The sequence below is a fragment of the Helicoverpa armigera genome, chromosome 7 (assembly GCF_030705265.1).
Source record: "Helicoverpa armigera isolate CAAS_96S chromosome 7, ASM3070526v1, whole genome shotgun sequence".
Lineage (NCBI taxonomy): Eukaryota > Metazoa > Arthropoda > Insecta > Lepidoptera > Noctuidae > Helicoverpa > Helicoverpa armigera.
In genome coordinates, this window is record NC_087126.1 from 8935322 (window position 1) to 8959875 (window position 24554).

General features: G+C 36.0%; 1 protein-coding gene across 1 annotated transcript in view; it reads left to right on the plus strand.

Annotated features, from left to right (window-relative positions):
- LOC110372671 (Kv channel-interacting protein 4) overlaps positions 1–24554 on the plus strand; it is a 120071-nt gene that overhangs the window by 32091 nt on the left and 63426 nt on the right. The window contains exon 4 of the mRNA XM_064035635.1: positions 17931–17951. Within this exon, the coding sequence (XP_063891705.1) occupies positions 17931–17951 (21 nt within the window). The remainder of the gene's footprint in view (positions 1–17930; positions 17952–24554) is intronic.

Here is a 24554-nt window from a genome sequence, read left to right on the forward strand (position 1 = left end):
GACTTGTTTGCGTATAATTTAGTTTTTATACGTTTCACTTACGTTCTGGTTATTTAAGGTAAATTACATATAAATAGAAAAGTTTTACTGCTATTTATAATCTAAGATGGGTCGAGACTTTAATGTATCTCAGATATACCACATTCAAATGTAATAAATAGTCAATTCAACTCGTAAAACTATGAACAATTTTTAAACCATATGAAATGTAACCTTTGAGTACAAACCCATTTGGCTAAAAACATATTGTAACGAAACGACTTTTCCCTCGTGTGGATAAAATTAAAATTCACAGAAGCGCGCTTACATTCTCATTCGTTTCTCGCTTTTTGCTAGTTTTTAATCTAACATGCTATCCTAGTATCCAACTGGTGGAAACGCGTCACAGTTTTATCAGCGAACTTGTAGCCAACCAATTAAAAACCAGACGGGCTTGTTCGAGGACACTCGAAGCCAATTTTCGGACGCCTAGCACTTATTTTTTTCGCTTGCCACGCTTCCACGGACAACCATTTCGACTACGGATGAGTGAAACTTGACGTTAGAATTTTAAGCTATTTTCGGCTTGACCGCTTTGAATACCCTTAACGAACCACTGATGCGAAGTAATGGCTTTCAGAACTACGACCGAGCCTTCAAACTATTTGATTCAAAACTTTTCTTTATAAACTCTTTTTCGAACGGCATTTTTGTTTAAAAACAAACTGATTGTGGAACATCCATTAAGAGATCAGCTTGCTCGAGTTCTCGTGTACATAATTGCAGTTCACACAGAATTAATTGCTCGGCCTTCCTTAGCGCTGAAGGATTAGCCTCCGTTGCGTGTTCAGAAATAACAAATCAAACGCACCTTTACACAACTTACCTTACGGATAACAGGGAAGAAGGGCTTCCATTAATTTTCATCCGCTTTACTTAAATCACCTCGAATTAGGGATTATTTAGGCGTTTATTGCTTACAACTGCTCTCTCATCCCGCGGGAATCGATTTGGCCCCGGTTCCGTATACTCCCTACTTTAGATAGATTTAATTTGGCACACAATAACGCTGGCCAAATTGGCTTTCGACCTGATTGACCAAACGTTATTGCCTATTATGTCTAGTCAGTAAAAGGTTAAGCGGATTGGTTTCTTTAACGGTGCACGGTAAAAGAAACGCTCCTTTGATCTCGGGTTTCTGCAAGTTATTGCAAAAAGAATAAGCAAAGCGGGAGCAGTGAACCGGAGGTGTGTATTTCACCGTGAATTCACATCAGTGTTTTCATGCAATATATTTGTTCGACCTTCGATGTTTGTTTATGCTGTGGTTAACAAATAAATATGTATTTATCATAACATTCCTCTTAACTGGCTACCACATTTTTTAATCTACAAATAACAATGATACTACAAATAGTGATCAAATCAAACATGCAGCCAGCCACAAGCCTATCAAATAATACAGATATCAACTGATTTCCATTCTGCATAATCGAAGGAGACAGGAATGGATGGCAGAATATATCAGGCCGGATGACACTGCATTTTACAAGTACCAGAGAATCGATGACGTCACGGCCCCGTATAATATATGAGCCTGTTGAATTTCTCACGAGCTAGGACTTGAAACAAGTCGTAAAGACTCTTGTGAAAAGTAATATAATTTTTCGGATACGTTTCTAAGCGACACCGACTTTTGTGCTGTTTTATTGGCACTTAACTTGATCCTTCTGCTGTTGGTTAAGTGGTTGTGGGCCTAGTTACAGAACTTGATGTCTAGATCAATTTTGTTTAAGAGCTTTTTATATGAACAAGTAAGATCTAAGGTAACTTTAAATATTCCAGCTTAAGCAAGTGAGTTTTTGCATGAAACAAAACTTTTGTCCTATTTAGGCACCTAACTTTCTAGGCAGGAATTAAGGTCTCAAATAAGTGTGTCAGTGAGTCCTATTGATAAGGCAGCCGATATAGTTGTCATGGCTTAAAATTAGAACTTAATATGCAATTTGGTCACTATACCTCCTGCCTTCTCATCACAAGATGACCTGGATTTGAACATGGATTCGGTAGGCGGCCTAAATAGTGCAATGAAACTTCCGACTTCTATGAATGCGTTGCACGAATGAAGCATTAGACAATGAACGTCACCGGATTCGATTCCCGAAACTAGGCCAATAATTGTAAAGCCTTCAAACTTGTTCTGAATGTGGATATTCTGCATATGACGTGACGAACGTTGTTGCAAACGGTATTAGGTAATTTTCTACGTAAGTACCCAACCCACAATACTTACACAAAATAGGTAGGTACCTTGTAAGGTAGACAAACCAAGCTTTCTTCAGTTTTAAGTAAATGTGTGGCAAAAATTCTTTCGTTCTTGTAAGTGTTTGTATTTTGCTCTACAAAATAAAAAGATCTTGATGAGATCTGTTAAATACTTTCAGACATAAGAAAAAGCTTGTGGAAACCACTTCTTTTAAACAAGATTATTTTTGTTGTTATACCGACTCACGTAGGTACCTACATCAACATTGTTTAAACTTAATACACTTATCTTACTACATTTACATATACCAAATTTAAAGGAAATAATATTATACTAATCTACATTTTCCCCAGCACCCAGAGTCTCACTTTCATTATAAATACCATGTATTTTTTTATCATAAGTCACCGTCTAAAATGGGTCCCTAAAGAGAACAGCCTTATCTTGTTGCGAAAATTCTTTCATTTTCTTCGCCACCAGTTTTTCATGGGTAATTACCCCCGAGAGCGAATGACGTCACATGTGATTGATAACACCTCCCCTTGATTAATATTTTATGTAATCTAATAAAATACATTACTTCTACACATGCCTTATTATGCCGTACGTATAAAGATTTCAGTAGAAAGCCTTAACCTTTGCGAAAATTGATTCTTTTTATGTTCTTTATGGAGTTTTGTACTGGTTTTTATTGTTAGGTTGATTAATCGTAGGTGTTATTATAAGGTTAATGTATACTCGTGCGGTACGAATTATCGTTGGAAAGGTTTAAGGGTGCGAACACTTTCAAACGGAAACTTGTATAGCTACCCGACTTAATTATTTTTTAAAGGGCGGTCCACATGAGCCTCAAAACGTATAATTTTTACAATGCTTTTTATAAACCTCAGTATAAAAATACTTTTAATTAAAACAACTTTCAGAGTGCACTTAGATACGTTAACCACAAGATACACTTGGTAGTACAACAGCACATTTATAGTCTAATGCATACAAATACAATGCAAATACAACTTACACTGACCTTAAGACATTGCATGCTCTGTTTCTAAATAGAGCACGCAAACTACTCGTAAATTGACGAAGACTAAAACCTAATTCTAGATGATTTGACTTTTACAATAATGTTATATAAAACAAATGGAATACTTTATCATAACAATATGTAACTAAAACAAAACAATAAGTAAACCAGTTATTCGTGAACATAAATGATAATTTACAAAGTAACTTTTAAAACAAAAAGTTGAAAAAACAGGGAGGGCTTAGGCAAATACCTCTTGATAAGAAAATTACGAATTCAAGGCGAACTTAAAATTACTCAATTAATTTTCCCTATATTGAAAAATGCTATCTGTACGAAACTGAAGCATGAATAATAACGAAAGCCAATTTTGTTTAGATAAGATCGTAATATCAGGTGCTCATGTTTTGTAAAATATTTACTAGATTAGAGATTTAGTTGCATAGCTTCAGCAAGTCAGAGGAAACATTTTTTTGTTTGTACCTTAAAGACTCTGAAACTAATAGACCAATTTGAAAATGTATTTCACTGCTAGAAAGCTACACTCTTCTCGAGTAGAATAGGCTATATTTTATTTCGGTAGGCAGTGCCCGGGCAGGGCAGTAGTTACCAAAGGACGCGGGTGAAACCTCGGGAAAACGGTTACTTTTAAATACAACAGAAAATGGACTTTTATCACGTGCTGGCTTAATTCAATTAACTAAGAATAGTGACCGGATTTTTTTAATTTCAAAAGCTCAACTTAATTGTATAACTTATAAAAAGGTCTATAATTTCCATAGTAAGTAAATTACGACATGCTAAGTAATTATATTTCCGTTGAAAATTAAAACGTAAGGGAAAAAGCAAGTCACGTAAATTAATTAGCTTCTCAGTTAACGTAGTTTTGCCGGTAAGTCATTCATTATTATTATAATGTTACGCTCTTTTACATTTTCTCAAGACGAAAGAAGTTATTATGAAACTATTTTCTGCTTACTAAGGTAAATATGTAAAATTGCTGAATCTTTTTACCAGTGCTCTGAAAGTTTTTAAGTATCCCGATCATTTATTTTCTTTAGCTTATTTTAAGAACACATAAAAAATAAAATGTTGACAAAATGTATTAAATTATTAACAAGAACTAGCAGTGGTCAGTTTTATTTGTTTTATGAATTAAACTGACTGTAGGTAGACTCCAGACGTACCGATCATATCGTCTTACAATCAAAATATCTACAAACAAACCGCACATCTACATATCAACAATATCTTGGACTTATTAAAACAGCAATTAAACCTAGATTACTTAATTAGTCTGTCTCTCACAAGAAAATATCAGACGCGATATACAGTGAAACTTCAACAAACTCTCAGGTACATCACAGTATAAAATTATACAGTACGCCAACATTCAACGTTTCATGCTTCATTCCTGCGAGTTATAAAGCACAAATATGCTTGCTTCCACTTTAGAATATTAAACAGCTATGTGTAAGAAGCAAGAATATAGTAAATTAGGAGTAGAATAATTTTCTCCGTTGCCTTCATTTGAGTGGCGTAGAAAATAAAGTGTAGTGTGAAAAGTCTCTTGGAATTTACATGGTACATTATATAGGTAAGATGGCTCTAACTAATACCTTACAAATAGGTGTCTTATAATATGTTAAGGTCAATATTAAGAACCATTGAGGTTTAAAAGCCTATATATATATAATTTGACACTTTTATTCTGTTAGTTGAAACTTTAGATCGAGTACTGCGTCATATACATGTCGGAGGCGAACATCAAGGATGGCACTATCGTCCGACATCAGTTAGGGTAATGAAGCAAAGAGATAACTCAAAGAAACTCAAAACTCAAAAGTCAAACGTTTATTCAAATTAGTCAGAACAAAAGACAGCCCCAAAACGCCCGCCCTTCGCCACTTCCTATGTGTTTTGGCTTGGGGAGAAGAAGTGGCGGAACAAACTCCCCAGCAACACATGTCTGTCTGTTAGGTTAGAAGAACCTTTACACTTTAATTTCAAAAGACACTTTACACACTTTACAATATGGATCTACAACGGTACTACATCACTAGGCAATAACACTAGACGTGACGTAGGGCAGTTTCGAGATGTGCGCAGCACGACGACTCGACCAAGACTGAGCTCCGCGGACGCCACGCCGACCACCACTACTCTGCCAAGCGCGCCAAAATGTTGTTTCACCGGAAACGCCACCAGAGGGCGCGCTTGCGTGACGTTTAGTGTCCGTACTATTGACAGTCTCCGACACGGCCATCCTGCGTAGACCCACGTCCTCGTGGGTTAATCTGCAACAACACAAACACAGCACAGTATGCACAGTACAACCTCGGCCACTCCTGACCACTATGTAGCACACTGAACAAAAGTCACACAGATCCATCTGAACCACAGAACCACATAGGGTCATAATTACGCCACACAGGCTTATTAATATCGCTCACACTTGAATGCCACACAGGCTACCAACTGCCACACAGGCTACCAACTGCCACACAGGCTCCTAACTGCCACACAGGCTCCTAACTGCCACACAGGCTCCTAACTGCCACACAGGCTCCTAACTGCCACACAGGCTCCTAGCTGCCACACAGGCTCCTAGCTGCCACACAGGCTCCTAGCTGCCACACAGGCTCCTAGCTGCCACACAGGCTCCTAGCTGCCACACAGGCTCCTAGCTGCCACACAGGCTCCTAGCTGCCACACAGGCTCCTAGCTGCCACACAGGCTCCTAGCTGCCACACAGGCTCCTAGCTGCCACACAGGCTCCTAGCTGCCACACAGGCTCTCTAGCTGCCACACAGGCTCCTAGCTGCCACACAGGCTCCTAGCTGCCACACAGGCTCCTAGCTGCCACACAGGCTCCTAGCTGCCACACAGGCTCCTAGCTGCCACACAGGCTCCTAGCTGCCACACAGGCTCCTAGCTGCCACACAGGCTCCTAGCTGCCACACAGGCTCCTAGCTGCCACACAGGCTCCTAGCTGCCACACAGGCTCCTAGCTGCCACACAGGCTCCTAGCTGCCACACAGGCTCCTAGCTGCCACACAGGCTCCTATTGCCACACAGGCTAGTCATTGCCACACAGGCTAGTCATTGCCACACAGGCTAGTCATTGCCACACAGGCTAGTCATTGCCACACAGGCTAGTCATTGCCACACAGGCTAGTCATTGCCACACAGGCTAGTCATTGCCACACAGGCTAGTCATTGCCACACAGGCTAGTCATTGTCACAGTTTGGCTAGTCATTGTCAAGTTTGTCTGATCAATCTAAACATTTTCAATGCGATGATGACATGCGATGTCCTGGCCTGCCGCAACTCATACGGCCTCCACGACAAATCCGGGGGAGGATGACGCTCCAAACAGCAACTGCAGCGCACCTCGCGCGCCGCTTGACTAGTGGACCTCGTCCTGTTCTCCAGGCTCGGTTCACCTTAGATGTTATCTGTTAAGTCAGAAATGGAAAGTGCTTAGGCATCAAATATTGACAACATATGGGTCAGCAACAAACCTTCTCGATGGTAAGACCTAAACACATGTTATTGGTTTTAAGAATAGCAATCACCATTTAAATGAAGAAACTAGTTACATTAAATTCTAAGCACGAAATCAAAGAAAGATCGAATTGCTAGTCAGACTGAACTTGTAAATTACAAAATTATTACAGCTACGGTTGTCATTCACATCAACGCCTTCTACTCGATAGGCTTCACAAAACCGTCGTGTCCCTTAGCCGAGCTCTCAGCCCATCCTGGCCTCCTAGGGACCACAACCACAACTATAGTGACATGACACCAACTGTACCACAGATGTATACGGGTCTCTTCCTGGTCACCCCGATGCCGTCACACAGGCCAACGAGTCTCTTCCAGGTCACCCCGATACCCATCTTAGGTACAGCTTAACACAATAAAAACAACAGTACCGCAGACTTTACATAGGTCTCTTCTTGGTCACCCCGATGCCATCACACAGGCCAACGGGTCTTTTCCAAGTTACCCCGGTATCCATCATTGGTACAACTTAGCACAACGAAATTACAGAGTAGGTGAATGTAACACCTTACCAAAATCTTTAGTCTGATGCACAATTCAATCAAATGACGCAAAAACTGAAATATTCTAACTTTAGGATATTGATGAGATCAGCTAACTAATAATTTTCAACTCTGGGATCAAACCTGTGAACCTAGGTTTCTGATTATCTACGATTCCACCAATTAATAAGCGCAGTGGTAGCGCAATCAACGATACTGAAACTGTCTCTCAAGTTTATAAATGTCGTAAGACAAATAACCTCAAAATAAAGCAAAAATGGATCGGTCTCACCGGGTTTCCACTCAACACCTCAACGCGCATGACGATCGCACATCGCTATGGCGCGCAGTAACACACGACACGTTGACACGTTGGGCTCCTGGCAGGCAGCTGGGATGCTCCGCAATAATTTTGACGCCATATTGCACAATAACCACCGTCATTGTTGAAACATGAAAAAAAAAGACAAATTCGGTTAATTTTCTAGCATACCTTCAATAACTAACTTGACATGTAACAATGGAAACCGATACACCATTACCGTAACCGTGGTTACCATACTTGTACCTTCGCTGAAATTCTCAATAAATCTTCTACTACAAACTCACATTTGAAATTATCGACGTTCTATTTTTTTTTTTTGTCAATGGGCAGAATTTTATCTTCGCATGGCGAATTCTTAACACATGTGGGCATTCGGATTACATCCCACTTCTGATGTCGGAGGCGAACATCAAGGATGGCACTATCGTCCGACATCAGTTAGGGTAATGAAGCAAAGTGATAACTCAAAGAAACTCAAAACTCAAACGAACTCAAAAGTCAAACGTTTATTCAAATTAGTCAGAACAAAAGACAGCCCCCAAAACGCCCGCCCTTCGCCACTTCCTATGTGTTTTGGCTTGGGGAGAAGAAGTGGCGGAACAAACTCCCCAGCAACACATGTCTGTCTGTTAGGTTAGAAGAACCTTTACACTTTAATTTCAAAAGACACTTTACAATATGGATCTACAACGGTACTACATCACTAGGCAATAACACTAGACGTGACGTAGGGCAGTTTCGAGATGTGCGCAGCACGACGACTCGACCAAGACTGAGCTCCGCGGACGCCACGCCGACCACCACTACTCTGCCAAGCGCGCCAAAATGTTGTTTCACCGGAAACGCCACCAGAGGGCGCGCTTGCGTGACGTTTAGTGTCCGTACTATTGACAGTCTCCGACATACATATGTGTACTTCAAGTTAGCCTAGATGTCCAATCAAAGATCATATTAGTAGGTATTAATCTATGTATATTCTAGCTTAAACATACAATGCGTGTGTCTTTGTATACTTTAGGCGATACTTAATTATACATGCAAATACATTACTGGCACTACGCAAATATCTACATTACATTACTGAAGCAACGATGTTATGGAATTTACCTTTTGTGTTTTGATTGCTATGAGATATTAAAATGAGGTAATTAATTCGATCTTTACAAAATATTATGTAGGTAATAATACCTATATATAAATATAGAACTATTTAATAAAATATGTACATCACATTAATTCTTGAATTTTAATCATTAAAGCGTACTGCAATATTGCAATTAATCACTGAGTTATACTTTCGCTAGTGGCTGAGCTCTTTATCACACAAGTAAAAAATTATCATGCACGTCAATATTTCAGTATTCTATCAGATATTTTGATGATATTATGCAATTCTCAAACTTGACAAAAGTATCATGCAAACAATCAAAATCTCCGTACAGTCAATAAAATAAACAATCCACTAGGAATACATAGCTATCGAGTACACAAGATGCTTCGTCCGTATATTTTCCAGCGAATGCAGCGCTACGCTGCAGCGGCTTAAAGAGCTTAGCGACCAAATGCACAACTCCGTCGAATATATTGCTGTGTACAGCGGTGATTTCAATTTAATTGAATACATAAGTACTGTTTATTTATAGTATTGTTTTAATACTGCAAATAATAGTACAACAACAATTTATATTTAATCGACTTTGTTTGCCGAATTCAACTTTATGATAATTAATGTCTATAATGCCTTGGAAGATGGGAAGGTCTTTGGTGTGGGACGCAACCTCCGTCGACACCCTTGCACCTTCCCACCTTCCCAGTACGGCGAGCTGTGTCGGTGCAGCTGCTGCGGCCGCGGAAAACCTCAAGCGGCACAAATATGTAAACCTCACCGGCAATTGCATTTTTGAGCCGTTTGGGGTTGAAACCCTGGGACCATGGGGCCCAAGTGCCCACAGACTATTTCGAGAAATTAGTAAGCGATTAGTGGAGTCCACTCGTGACCAAAGGGCTGGCCTATACTTCGGTCAAAGGATATGCATTGCCATCCAGCGTGGCAATGCAGCCAGCCTTTTGGGCACGATCCCAGCTGACAGCGATGCGGATGAATATTTTGATACCTAGTTTTAATATTTCCCTATTATAGATTAATATTGATTATTATGAATGAATAAAAATAATTAATTGATATTCAGTTAAAATATTTCATAAAATAAGTAGATGTAACATGTTTCCTTGCATCGAAACAGACTGTTTTAAAAGATTGGGCATTGTTACGAAAAATTAAGAAAATATGACTTGCTTGTACCCATTCTCTAACAGGCTTATCCATAAGAAAATAAAAGACACCACATTACCTGAAAAATAAATCCAATCAAAGTTAATAAAAGTTTGAACTACACGATTCCTATTACCTTAGGAAGCTACAATAGAGCTTCTTTCTTAAATATATTGCTTCGATCGCCGTGTTTTCAATTACATGCATTCCGTGAATTCTATTTAAACCGCTTAGACATTATGGTGCCCTGGTACCTTAAGTTAATAATAGGTTTAAATTGACTGAATTCAGGTTATCGGCAGTTTTAATTGGAAAGCTAAGTTGTTTAAAGAAAGTAAGAATGAAATAAATAAAAATGTACCTACAGAGCATATTGTGTGTATAACTTTTACAAAATATGGTAATTTATACCAAAAAACGTCATACTATTTTCAGCAAATAGATTAATTAATTAATTGCAGTACATACACATTTAACTAATATAGGATTTCCAAGTAACTATAAAACCTGTGATTCTAGTCTTGTACACTTTAATTTCCAATAATTAATGCTAGTTGCAATACGTTCCTATATACGGTTGGCAATTGAATTCATTAATTAAGAGCTTCACATCATAGTTTTCATGACTGATTTGTGCGGTTTTCATAATTATATCGTAATCAAACGAAATTGAATGCAATTAAATTATTTTCCTAATTCACTTGTTGAATTACGTTGAATTAATAGTGCAACGATGAAAGTTATTTGGCCTAGGATTTAATTTACAGGGAAGCACATTCTTTTATTTTGCATTCGTGCCATTTCTTGATTGATTTCCACAATGTTAAACTTTACAAAAATAAAAAAGTCAATTAGAAATTTACTATAAGTCTATTTTCAACTTTATTCTAATTACAATAAAGTTCTTAATCCAACTAACCAGCCAGCATTTGGGTAGCTGAACTGGCCTGTCACAATAATAAGTCAAGCCGACTTCACAGCAAGCTATGACATTTCTCTAAACGTCAGTACAGCTGAATTGTAAATCGACTTCCACTTGACACCGGGGAAACAATGACACAATTCAAACTTTGCCAAATAACTGAGCCTGGATATACGGCACGGTGTTGCTAGATTACGCTTTGATAGCGAACAAATTGGAGAAAATAAATAAACTGTAAACCAAACTCAAAATCACAGACATCTGTGTCTAAGATTTACTGTCAGTTTATTGATCACAAAAACGATTTGTAATTTACTATTTAACTTGACTTGTATGCAAAAAAACGCATTTTAAGACAAAACTAAAAAAAAAAATAGAAGAAGAAAAATAAGTATAATGAAAATTTTTACAATGACTTTTTAAAATACAATAAAGAGCGTATTTCTTCATAGTACACTCTTATATCTTCTTCTCATATCTTCAAAACGCTTCTTCATGTTCGAAATTCAAATAAAATAAAATTCTGACTTCAATTTCTCCGAATCAATCACCCCGCATTCGTTTTTTTTTTTTTTCATTGAGGCCGTGACTTATTGGCGTTGGCAACACAGGCGGGGTACGTGAAAGATTGTCGCAACTTCGCTCCGGATCCCCAGTCAATATTTGTAAGTGAATTCGTTCACCGGTCCTATTGCATATAATACGAGTATATCGTTTGTTATTACTTGGGACTTCGCTTTTTGAAAGAGCGATTTTTTTAAATATTTATTTTATAATTTTGAATTTAGCTTGACTTTGGTACATTAAAGTGATACTCGCATAAATCAGTCTTGGTTGACATAAAATATGTTTTTGTTTTGTCACTAAGCAGGAAGAGCACGTATGAATAAAAATAAAAATTACAAAATATTAATCGCTCCATATTTCATTAATCTGTTAATATTCACACATTTCCTCAAGAAAAAATGCGCCCTAAACTCTAAAATATCTTGGTAAAGATACAATCTTGCTCCAAACTGAGGTTATCCCTCAACTTAATACAAAAGCTTGAGAGATTCTCATCCCATTCGCGACATTTAAATGAACCCCCGATGGCTCTATCAGCTTTTTACACGTCATCAGTTTTAGAGTGGAGCACCCTTCATTTTCCCTTGAATGGAGATTTTTCCAAAGCGCACATTGGCCCCACCCCTAGCTATATCTGCCGACAAAGCGGTTCGTTTCACTAAAAATTGCGCGCCATTTTAAATGAGTTGGCGTTTATTTACGTACTGGGCGAACTTTAAAATATTTTAAAGGCTGATAAATTGGTAATTAAAGGCTGTGCAGCCTTCAGTTGTAAGTTTCGAGTTATTTATCGGGTTACGTAAATGGGTTCCTGGAATCAACTTTTATTTATTTACTCCGGGACATGGTAAAAGAAAGCAACCTTTTGAACTTATTTGTTTTATGAAAGCGTATAGTAAAACTACTATTTGAATTTAATTTATTTCGTAAAGCTCAACAATATTGTCAATAAAATTCAATTAAAATAGGATTTGTCAGTTTACTCGGGTTTGATTGAAAAGTTGCATTGTTTTACCAATTAAAAATGTATAGCTGAAAATATATCCTGGTCTTTGATCAAGTTTGGTTAACCACTAATTGACGCGCGGAATACAAATATGTACACAGAAATCAATAATGGCAATTAATTTTGGTAAAGTAAATAAAATTAGTTTACTGTTAATTACAAATTGTGCAAACACAATATAGTATGTCAGGTTTCAATTCATCTCTCGTTCTCTCATATAGGTATTGAAATTATCAATTTTCGTAACATGTTCAAGTATTACGACTGTAAAATTAATTGAAAAAGAAACTAAGGAGTAGTAATTCTATTAACAATTTACTTAACCCTATTATTCTGGACCGCTTACTTGTACCCAATAACAGTGTCTTTAGAAAGAAAGTCCAATTGTTCTCGTTCTAATTCAACAGACGCGAGATACAGCCAGGAACATTTGCTCCTCAATCCCAATGTTTTTACCTCCTTGAGCGCACGAAGGGTTATTTTTATCGAGAACTCCTACTATTTATATGGACTTGTAATATACGGTACCAGTTTATTCGTACGGCTAATATATTGAGTGCTGATACGTTTACTAATGGCCCAACTAAATAAACTTTGCGGTTCGTTCCAATAAATGTTCGTATGTCGATTCGGAACCAGTCTGTCACGTAATAATGATGTTGTTTGTTTATGAATCAATTATAATTTGAATGGATTAAATATTTAAAATGGTGGATAGTTTACAGGCTTTAGCACTTTCACATAAACTATTACTAGTATAAATATCTTCGACAATGATTTCACCAACATTTTAACAGGAGCTTTGACGTGCTCAAATCCTATTTCAAAAGGTGTTATCAATGCAGCTAATCTTGTACCCTATCTAGGTTGCTCATAAACCAACCTATAACTTCTTTCAACATTTTACAAAACAACGAAACTTTTTGCTGTCTTATTTGCATAATCAAAACATCAATATCACTGCACCGTGTCAGTTAACGAGTTTGCAAGTTTATCAGCGCCATTTTGTCGTCGTTGCGTGTCGACAGAAAGTTGTAAATCTACAGTGTTGCATGCGATGCTCCGCGACGCTTTGTTTGAATTGAAAGGGTTGAGTTTGAGTTTCAAGGTAAATGTTTCTTGAATAATGGTTTGTGAAAGTTGTTTCTAATTTTATATTAAAAGATATAAGACATGTCATTTCTAGTTAAAATTATTTTATTGAAATTTTTATTTTTAAACAAAATATTTGACGCTTGAGGCAATACAAGCGGCACAAAATCGTTTTTTTTTGGTTGGTTGGTCGTGCCGGCGGCTTCTTCGTGCGGCAAAGCCGGCGGCTTTCTATGCCGCCGGGTGCATTGTGTGTAGTAGTCTTTAGAATGTTCATTAAATTGATGAGTAGGTTAGTACTATCCCGTGTAAGTAACTGGTGATTTTGGCTAATCACCTTTCATAAAGTAAATTAATTTGAATACAAACATATTCGTGTAAATATCTTACAAGACTCGTTTTCCTACCCAGATCAGTCTGTAACAATTATTTGAATTTAATTAAGGAAATTGCGGAATTATTATACCGCTTATTTCCGGACATCCGAATTTCCCGTGGCCGAAGGCATTTTACTTCCCCTTTGATAATAATTCTTGTTATAATTAATATCTTCTTGAAGAGGGTTTTTTGCGTAAGTTAACGGAGTCATTTGAAATTATTTATTTTATCTTTTTGGTTTAAACGATGAAGAAAGTAATCTAGAACTTATCTTATTGCACGGATTTCACTTTGGTGCTTGAACTCACTAAATAATTTGACGTATTGTTAATCTATTGCACTCTTGGACTGATACTTTTAACTTGTATTTTTTAACCTGTCAAAGACTAAAATATAGAAGACATAAACAGACAACGGTACGTGTATATTAGGTACTTACTCAAAGCTGCAGTGGTACCGTGTTTAGTTAATACACGGTGTACAAGCCCCGACATGTAACAGAGTCCAGTGCAAATATTCTACTAAAAGGACTAAATTAACGTGTTGTGACGCTGCTCCTGTACGAAACATGATATATCTCCATTTACAAATGTACAGCCATTTTCTGCGTTTAACATACGGGTCTTTACTCGGGCAAAGCCCGTGTGTGTAAAGGACAACATCTCAAACCTGGACTTTAAAGCATGATACGCCAATTCACCATGAGCAAGCGTGCTGATTTACGTTGATTCCTTCCGTATGAAAATAGGTCTATGCCCTGCGGTGGGACTGTAAAAAAGCTAATAAGTCTAATGATAAAAATACACTGAATCTGCATTGCTTCAGACATCCTTTAAAAATACTTCACAGTATAAACAAATAGTAACACTATATTCAAGAATGTATATGGCCACACTTTCACAGTCATTACAAAGTCCAACATTTCAGTATGAAAGCAGTTAACACCCCATCCTAATTCCATCTCCCAACTTCTGAACAAAGGTGATTACTTACTTCACTACTAACCCCGAACAGTATTAAAACGAGCCATATTTGAATCGTTACGAACTTCTGACAAGCTATAAAAGGCCATGTAAATTTTGATAGGGTCGCATTTTCCTTCCTTTCTTTCTTTATTTTTGTCTCGCTTCGGTAAATGAATAAAAATAAACTTTTGTGCAAACTCTTCGGTTGAAGTTTAAATTCCTTTTTTTTATTTTTATGAGTTCGCGGATCAACCCTCGAACTCATAAAATTTCTTACTTGAAGTGGCGAAATTTGAGCACTTTGGAGAGTACTTAATGCGGGATGGAATCCTGTTGAAGATTTTTCAGGACATTTTCTTCCATCATTTTTGGAACTTTATGTTGAAACCATTAATTGCTTGTTTATATACCTTAAAACTTTTCTGTTTGAAAAAGAAAGAAGCCATGTTATTGTAAACATAAACATCATTAGTGAATACCGCAGCTCTCTTCCTTACCTTATAAGCATAAATATACAAAGACGCACTTCTTAATCAAGATGTAAATATTAACTTTGAAAGAGCTGCTTTAATCTCGTCTACATAGAAGCAAACACAGTTTAAATTAAAAGTTAGTACATTGATCGAGAGGAAACTTCGTAGTGTTCTTATTAGTGGGAGTTTTAACATGGCATAGTTCCTTTTAAAAGAGTCTTGAAGACTGTTAAGTAAAAAATGCGCTGTTGTTGGAGGGTTGTTCAAATGACTTTGACCCCAACGTAGTGCGATACTTAGGCGGTCTCAATGTGTTAATTATAGGACCCAGAATGGTAACCCACTGGAAAATGTTTTGGTCCAACTGTTTTATTGTGTTTGCAAAGGCACACCAAATGTATATAGAGATGTTTTGTTTGGGAAACCTTGTAATTACATGCCTGAACTAAAGTTTGTGCTATTCATTTAGAATTGTGGAATATTGAGAGAAGGATTTTGTTTATAAAGTTAATTAACACTAACCAAGCCAAGTTTATAAAATTTATACGTAATTTCTGTAAAACTATTCATACTACCAACATCAAAGGTAATTAATTCAATTTATAAAGTTTGTGTGACTTTAATTCAATTTTAGCACTTTAATATGCAATGAATAATGTTGAAATGAGAATATAATTTTACTATTTTATATTTCAAAATTTTATAAGCGAAATGCGGACAGACATAAGCGATTTGAAAGATATGAATTATACAAACTATTTATTTTAATTTTTGTAGTCGACTGATTTTGAAGTGTGCTTGACCGCAGCCGTTTGTCTATGACAGGCATAGGTAAATATCTGCACGGTACCACGAATCGAACGCGTCAACTGGAGTCCAGTCTCCAAGCTATGCTGTGACATTTATACCTGTCACTGTCAGACAACTTGTGCCAAGACAAAATCGACCCTCATCAAATCGCCTTTATCAGTTTGACAAAGGAGACATACTTCTTCTGTCTAAATCAGACAAAATACGGCTAGAATTCCTAGGTTTTTACCTGTAAAAATGACATAGGTATGAAGTATCACTCTTTACTCACACTATTGCATAATATATTCCCTTACTCCAGCGTCTTCACTGAACTCAATTTGCACGTTCATTCAATAAAGAAAAAGTGGGACACACAGTATTTCCTCAGTACATTTTTATACATTGGTTTATGGAAAAACTATAAATATTCTATTAAAGGCTCTCTCGTAAATCATACACAAAGAAAGGGAAACACGTTTGGTGTGAAAGCAAAACGTGATAAGTCACGTTGTTGCGCAAAGGGTTCTAGTACATAAGGGTTGCTTTTGACATATTGCTGTAATGGTTTATGCGTTGACGGTCAAGTTGGTTTATATGGAAAGATGTGAAGAACCATATTAATAGTGGCTCCGTTTCAATTAGTGGGCAGGCACGTGGAAAGTTATTTGTTTATTGTTATATCTATGTTCTGATAAACCATATTGGTGGCGTTGTTTTGTTATGTCTACATCCCACCTATCTATATCGAATTACAAATTATATTGGAATGAATATGACAAAATCAGAAAGTATGACTCCATAGAAAACATATTAAAAATGAAAATGTATTAAGATTTTAATATATGTAGGTACGTTGCGTATTTGTTTACACAAAACGCTACATCATGTTCCAATAACGTTCTGAATTCAAATGAAAATTCGAATAAAATCAGAAAAATCACAACTCATAACTCTTTTCTCGTTCGATCCAATGTAATAAATTCGAAATTTAAATTCAATACTTCAGCAGTGAACGCGGCAATCATTTTCCAGGTTCAATAAGCAACCACCGACGTTTGCAATTGCCTTATTTCTTTAGATTTATTTTCTAAGAATTCTATATAATGTTTATAAAAGAGTCAATTTTTATTAAGTAAAAAAATCGAAATAGATTTTCTGTCGAAACAATACACTTCAGGCCAAAATAACTGACCCATCACAAAATCAATTCTACAACACTTGAATACCACGGTCATTATTTTCATAATTGATTAATGAACGGGAATCACAAACATTGATCTATTGATTCTGCACAGGACACTGGCATGCATGATTGATTGACCCACATATATCAATGTTTCTTATTTTCATTGTTATCCGGATAATATTTCACTGTTGGTCGACGATTATGGCGGAGCGTGTAAGTGATGTTGCGGTGACTGATGTACCTAATAATTCACGCTCGATGCCGTTTATGTGAACGCGGGTGTATTTTTTGATAAAAAATATACCAAAAATTATGGTGTGTTTGACTTAACTTACAGGGATAGTCGTCTCGTGTCGTAGGCTTTATGTGATGCAGTATGCAGCCTTATTTTAAGGCACATTTATTTGAAAAGCGTGTGATTTGAAATTCACATAACGAACTATTCATTCACATCCCGAAAATAACCTTTAACCTTTAATTATCATGAACCTGTTCTACTCACCAGTACATATTCTACTCCTTTTCTGTAAACTAACCGATTTTGTACCTTAACTCTTTAACAATAAGTACCATTTTCGATTAGTCCAACATGTAGCATATCCCTCGATACTAACGCATTGCTATATTTCCCAGGTCTCACAGCGCAGTCAGAAAGTAAGCTCCAGAATCCGAACTACGCATGTACTTGTAGATTTTCAACCACGAACTTTACTTCACATCAGAACATTTAAGTCTTCATTTCTTAGTAAAATTTTCGCTATCACACATACCCTGATTGTAGTTTTAATAGTACCAACAAACAGTAGAACACATTACCCCAAATTACTATTTCTAATACACTTACTTGCAAATCGATACTGTCGTGTTTTACACGCCCACAACATGTGTCCCATTATTTTTGGCACCATGTGTATTGTCTTTTTATTAGCACGAAGCACGAATTTATCTATTTCTTTTATTGGCTACAATTTGTATCTATTTCCAATTAATCGATGTGCAAGTACTTTATTAGTTTGAAAAAATGTTCTTAGATAGAGCGATTAATGTTGAATCGTGCGTTTTGAAGGCATTATGACATGCAGAGATTTTTCCATTGTTATAGCGAGCATCTAGTTTTTATTACCCTTTACTCTTCGCCCTTGAGATCCACTGTTTTGGCATGACGTAGTATCCGATTCGACTACATATCGATACATTTCATTCAGTATTTTATACTTAGTACTGACACTAGTCGTGTTTTGTGAACTATTTTGTGATTTGTACCTAGAGTTTTTTGCAGCTCAAAGAAAGGATATTTGAGCCAGAACTCTACTATGGTAAGTCAATGTAAGTATACTTACTATTGATTGAATGTAACCTGAAGAAAGTGTTTCTGAAGTTCAATTAAGAACTAGTGAATTGATATATTTATATATCAAACAACGTTTAAGGTTCTTCTAACCTACAGACAGACATGTGTTGCTGGGGAGTTTGTTGCGCCACTTCTTGTTCCCAGCAAAAACACATAGGAAGTGGTGACGGGTGGGCGTTTTGGGTCTTTTGTAAATTCCTGAAAAACAAGTGCTGTCTTGTAGCCGGGTTTGAAAAAATGATTTTTGATTTTGATTTTCATAAAAAAATGCCTGTATTAAAAATGCCTCAAAATATTTCATAATAAACAAATACCTTTGGTGTCGTTTTGCAATGGTTTTACTTTCCAAGGATTTATTCTAAAATTCTCTTTATAGTCTTAAAGTCAGTTTATAAGTGCAGTTCCGAGTAAGGATCCCAAATGTCGTGAACCAAATTAAACTTGAGCAAAGTTCCATTGAATTACATTGTGTTGAAATGGCCGACATTTTCCTGGAATGATGATGTGATTTCCTCAAATTTTACGACTAAGTATCATGGTCCGAATAAATTAACCCTGGGTTTGAGAAGAAATGTTTCTATCACTAAACTAAATATTTAACGTCATATTATAAATAATTAAATAAAAAATAATATTATAAGCTTGGTCCTCCTTAAATTTTTCTTGTCTCGTAATACATTTTTATGTCCAAACAAGAGACAAATATCGCAATAAAGAAAAATTGAAAACTTCATGTTGGAACAGAGAAAGGAATTTAAAACTGTCCGACAATGTCTCAGACAATTTTGCTCTCTCAGCAAACTTTGCTATTTCATAAAGAACGAAATTACACGTCCGTCTTTGTTGTTGAAAGAAAAAAAAACAAATAGAGTGCTTTCTGGATGTTCATTAGAACCTCTAGGCATCAGACCGTTGACGAAAATGTACATACAACAGCAGTTTATTAAGTAAATTCTTCACTTTGCTCGATGCCTAACAAAAGTAACATAATCCCCGAAAACTTTATGAAATATTCACATTTTTCTCCAGAGTTTCTTTAAGCGGTACTTTCTGACGTGGATTTTGTTTAAGATTGTTTTTTTTAACTTTACCACACTTTCACAGCAATTCAAGCTAAAGCTTTAAAAACGTATTTACAAAGATTTTACTTTTTAATATCTAAGAAATTAGTTGACAGTCCATTGAATTTTCTCCTCAACTTGTAAACAGAGTGCATCTTCATCTTGCAAAAACTATGCATATAGAATAAAAAAACATTATGCATAAGAATCGATCATCCTCAGTTGAGTGATCTTTAAATATTAACCCGTTTAATTAACACGTAGGTACGTAATACAGAAACTATACCATAACATGCCATCTCGTATGACATCATAATAATATCTACGTCACGTAATATATTAGGCTGTAATACACTTGAGAGCAAAATGTTGACCACTCCAGGGAACACAGAGAGAAAATGTCACAAAACTTAAAATAAAACATAGAGTAATGTCAAATCAAATCAAAGCATTTATTCGCGCTTATGTCCATTAACAAAAACCATAAAACCACGTTCAATTAACACGTACCTATCTGATACAGAGATTTCTACTAACAACTAATGATTAATGCTCAATCCTTATCCTTGTGAGAGGAGGCCTGTGCCCAGCAGTGGGACGATATAAAGGCTGTAACGAAGTACTTACCTACTGCAGAAACGGTATTATAACATCGCATCTCATATGACATCATATTAATGTCTACGTCACGTAATACACTTGAGAGCAAAATGTTGACCACTCCAGGGAACACAGAGAAAATGTCACCGCCATGAGTGGGGATTAGTCTAGAACTGGCCAGTGTTTACGTGAAGCGAGTGTACGAGCCTGTGATTAGCATCGTATTCAGTAGATTAACTCAGCCGTGTGAGCTGTTAAACCTGTAGGATAGGTCTGTGAGGATTACCTAATTGTACTGTTATATTATGAGGGTCAAACAGGTAGTTATTTTAATATAATAATTATGAAAAATATAATCTCTAAAATTGGCGAATGCCCCAATTGTTTTATAAAATAAAAAATCTACATGGTCATGGATAACATTCAAAAAATTCTTCCCTCAGACACATCTGACATCACATCTGAACCCGCGTGTCCTAATTTTCTCTTCCAATTTTTGACGATCTTCGGCGGCCTTAAATAAGCCTATATATACTTATGTGTAAATAGAAATATCTATGTTTACTGACAAATTCGACTGGTAAACCATTTACTACTCAGTTAAGGGTTAATACAATTTTAATAACCCTCAGGTTTGACATACCAAAAAATATATGTTGCATATATTACATACATACTTTGCATACTTTGCCAAAAAATATTTCCCCCATAATATGACGTTACTTTTATCACCAAGAGACACTCGCATATAATTTAATCCGTCATTTACACCCCAGGCTTCTAGTCGTTTCGACGCGAGTGACCCCAAACGAAGCGCAATAAACCCTGTAAAACAGCCCCCGTATAAATTCACATTCATGAGATGATAATAATACAATCGTCCGATTCCAATTACGGCGCCATTGATTTTCTGTTAGTCTGTTTCATGAATATCACGTTGTGGCAACAATGTGAGGCAGAGTGAACCTGTCAGATTTTAAATTAACGTTATGGATTTCGCTTTTGTCTATAGTGCTAATTGCTGAGCAGAAAGAGTCTGGTTTCAGTACAAGTGTGTAAATAAGGCATTATCGACATTATACAGAAAGTAGCTTTATTTGTATAGGTGCAAATACTACATACCTACTGACATAGGAGGTAGGTAATTTATACAGCACATCTATTTGTGGCTCGTTATCAAAATAGGTGATGTGGTTTTGGAAGAACCGTCCAGTCAAATCACACTGAAAATAGTCTACTTTTCTTATCTTGATAGTAACCTCACAGCCTATTGGCGTTTTGCCTCATTCCTTCAATATGAACGTGTTCAAAACAAAAGGACCTAAAGATTCATTTCATTTTGAGAGACTTTAGACACAACGAGTATCTATTATCTTTAGCGAAGATATCCAAAATTTCGTCCCCAAAATATGCAAGGTAAGCATGGCAAATTAACAGTGGAGTGCCATCATCCGGCTACTGGTGAAATGTAAGCAGGCTCTGCTTCACAAAGGGCACTCCCTTTGAGTATCTCCTTAAGTGACGATATTTTTACATCCAATGTTGTGGAAATACAGGAGAGTAAGCTAGCTTAGGCTTAGGAGAGTGTATCGAAGATAATTTGAGGAATTTATTTTGTATATTTATTGAAAGTTTACAAAGAGCAAGATTGAATCGATATATTTGAAGGTTTAATTTAAGTAAAATATTGCTTAATTCGTAAATCTTTAACAAAAATGTGTACGGCCATACACACAATTCATTTAAATCTGTACAGTACACATTTCCATAACAAAGTAACTCTTGAAAATGTTCGGAGTTGCCAGAGCAACAGATATTACTCATTGCAAGTAAAACAGACAATTTAGTTCGGAGAACTCGACAACTATCACTTGAATCGCAAATTGTTTCCCAGTAATATTTATTAAACAATTCCATGTTAAACTTATTAAAATGAGTATTGTTCGCTTGCTGTTACTCTCAGTCTAACACATTAATATCTGTCGGGGAAATAATGTATGCACCTATGTATTTAATTAATAATTTATTAAATACGAGCTGTACCTCTTCTTATATAAAAAGAAAGAAAAAAAATATGCCTTTATAAAGCCGTTTGTGACGCAGTTCCTTTGAGTTGAGGAATTAATATAATTAATATTTACATTACTAGAACGGTAAATATAACTATCGTACTTTTAATATAAACAAAGTTAATAAATTAAGCACATTAAATATAAATAAACAAATTAAATGTAGAGCAAAACACTGCTCAATGTACCAGAAAATATATGGAGTAACATTTAAAAAGGTTTCCCTGGAAAACAACTCGGTAATCATATTTTTTTGAATTTTTTATGTCGGGTTTTACGAAAGGTTTTTATTTCTCATTTTACTCTGACCATTATTTCTACCAAACATAAACAGAATATAAAAGAATTTCTTGAAAATATTTTTACGATTATTATTTCTTTAATTTTACGGGTACAGCATAAAATATGGTATGATGTTTTAGGTAGGTGCATAGAAAGCCAAAAATAATTTTGTGTGTTAAGAACTGAGATAGGATGACATAAAATATTAATTGAATGTTACCCGTGATAACCTAATATATAAAATTTTACAGTCAAACCAGTCTGTCTTAAAACAGCTACATTAAAACTGTGTTTTCACCAAAGGTCCTTAAAAATCCGGGGCTGCGGGTTGTTCGAAAGAGATACCGCGGCCCTGGTACATAAAAGGCCTATGATGGAACACGACGGTTTTTAGTCAGTAAGAGTCTGACACTCCCTCACCGCTGCTAACCCACAGCGGGAGGGGTCATTTGATGATTTTTGACGTCGGAAAAAAAAAAAGTCCTTAAAAATGGGGCGACAAAAAATACTGACTTTTTACTGTGAAAGAGTTATGTACTAAATCGACGTGAAGAAAGTGAAATCATATACAGTTTTTTAAACAATGTATAAAACACAATGAAATTATAAATTTAAATACTTCTACTTAAATCTCCCTATAACTACTGTGTTTCATACATATGAGAAGCATACAAAACAATCAAAACCCAAAAAACTTTCGTCATAATATTTACCTCAACTGAAATCGAATCCCCTTCTCTCAACGAGCCAGTCGATCATTCAACCGCTGAGCAAACAGTACCGTCAATTAATCACTCCAACAAATATCATGCAAATATCCTCTATATACATACACAAATAATATGAAATATTTGCCCATATGTATCATACAAACAACCATTGATTGAAACTACAATATTCATGAAAGGATTTACTTTCAGTGACTAAAGCTGAACATGAAAATATAACGTTCATATACATTTTTAATTGACCACCGAAATTAAATTGAAACTGCGTCAAATTAATGTTTTTGTGAGTATTGCGTTAATTGCTTTGCTCTATAATAATTTGCATTTATTAAAGTAGAATATTTTATTTTCATAACCGGCCTATTTAATTTAATATTTCGCTGGAAACACAACTGGTGAAACCACTTCAACATAAATCAAGCTTATTTATTTACCTCAGATTCCTTTTACACTAGCCACCCTTTGACCTATATAAATAGGATAATACAATAATGATTGTTCAATTCAAAGATTAACGAAACAACTTCAGTAGCAATTTCTGTATAATATCTCGAAGATCATTGAGTGGACAAAGCTAATTTCAGAGGCATTTTTTTTTTCATTTCGCTAATCGCACAATTAGCATAATATTTTCATTTTACATTACGGCTGAATACAAATAGGTATCTCAGTGTAGACAATACTTAGCCTTGTGTACATATCTTAATTAGCATTCGCCCTAAAGCTTTCTACAACAATTTCATATCAGACAAGAAATAACAATGTAATCTTAAGAAGCGAGGAACGACAAAAAACAAGGGCGGCAAAACTTTTCCATTATCTCTTAAAGAAAAATCTGGTTCCAAATTATACACTTAAAACAAAGACATTATTCACAAAATCACATCACACACATCGGGAGCGTTCAATAAATTCGGCACACCTGACATGCAAAAATGATTTATAGAAAGCTTAATATTCTGGAAACCGGCACGTACCTTGAGATATAATAAATCACTGGATCTTGAAAGACTTTGAATACAATACAAGAGTTTGTAGAAGAAAATAAACATATAACATACCAAGTAAACAACTCAATACAATGACGCATCACCGCCAGCGCACGCACACATACAAACAACGTGTCACCGAGTCTTCGACAGCAACGACAACAACGGCAGCGGCGA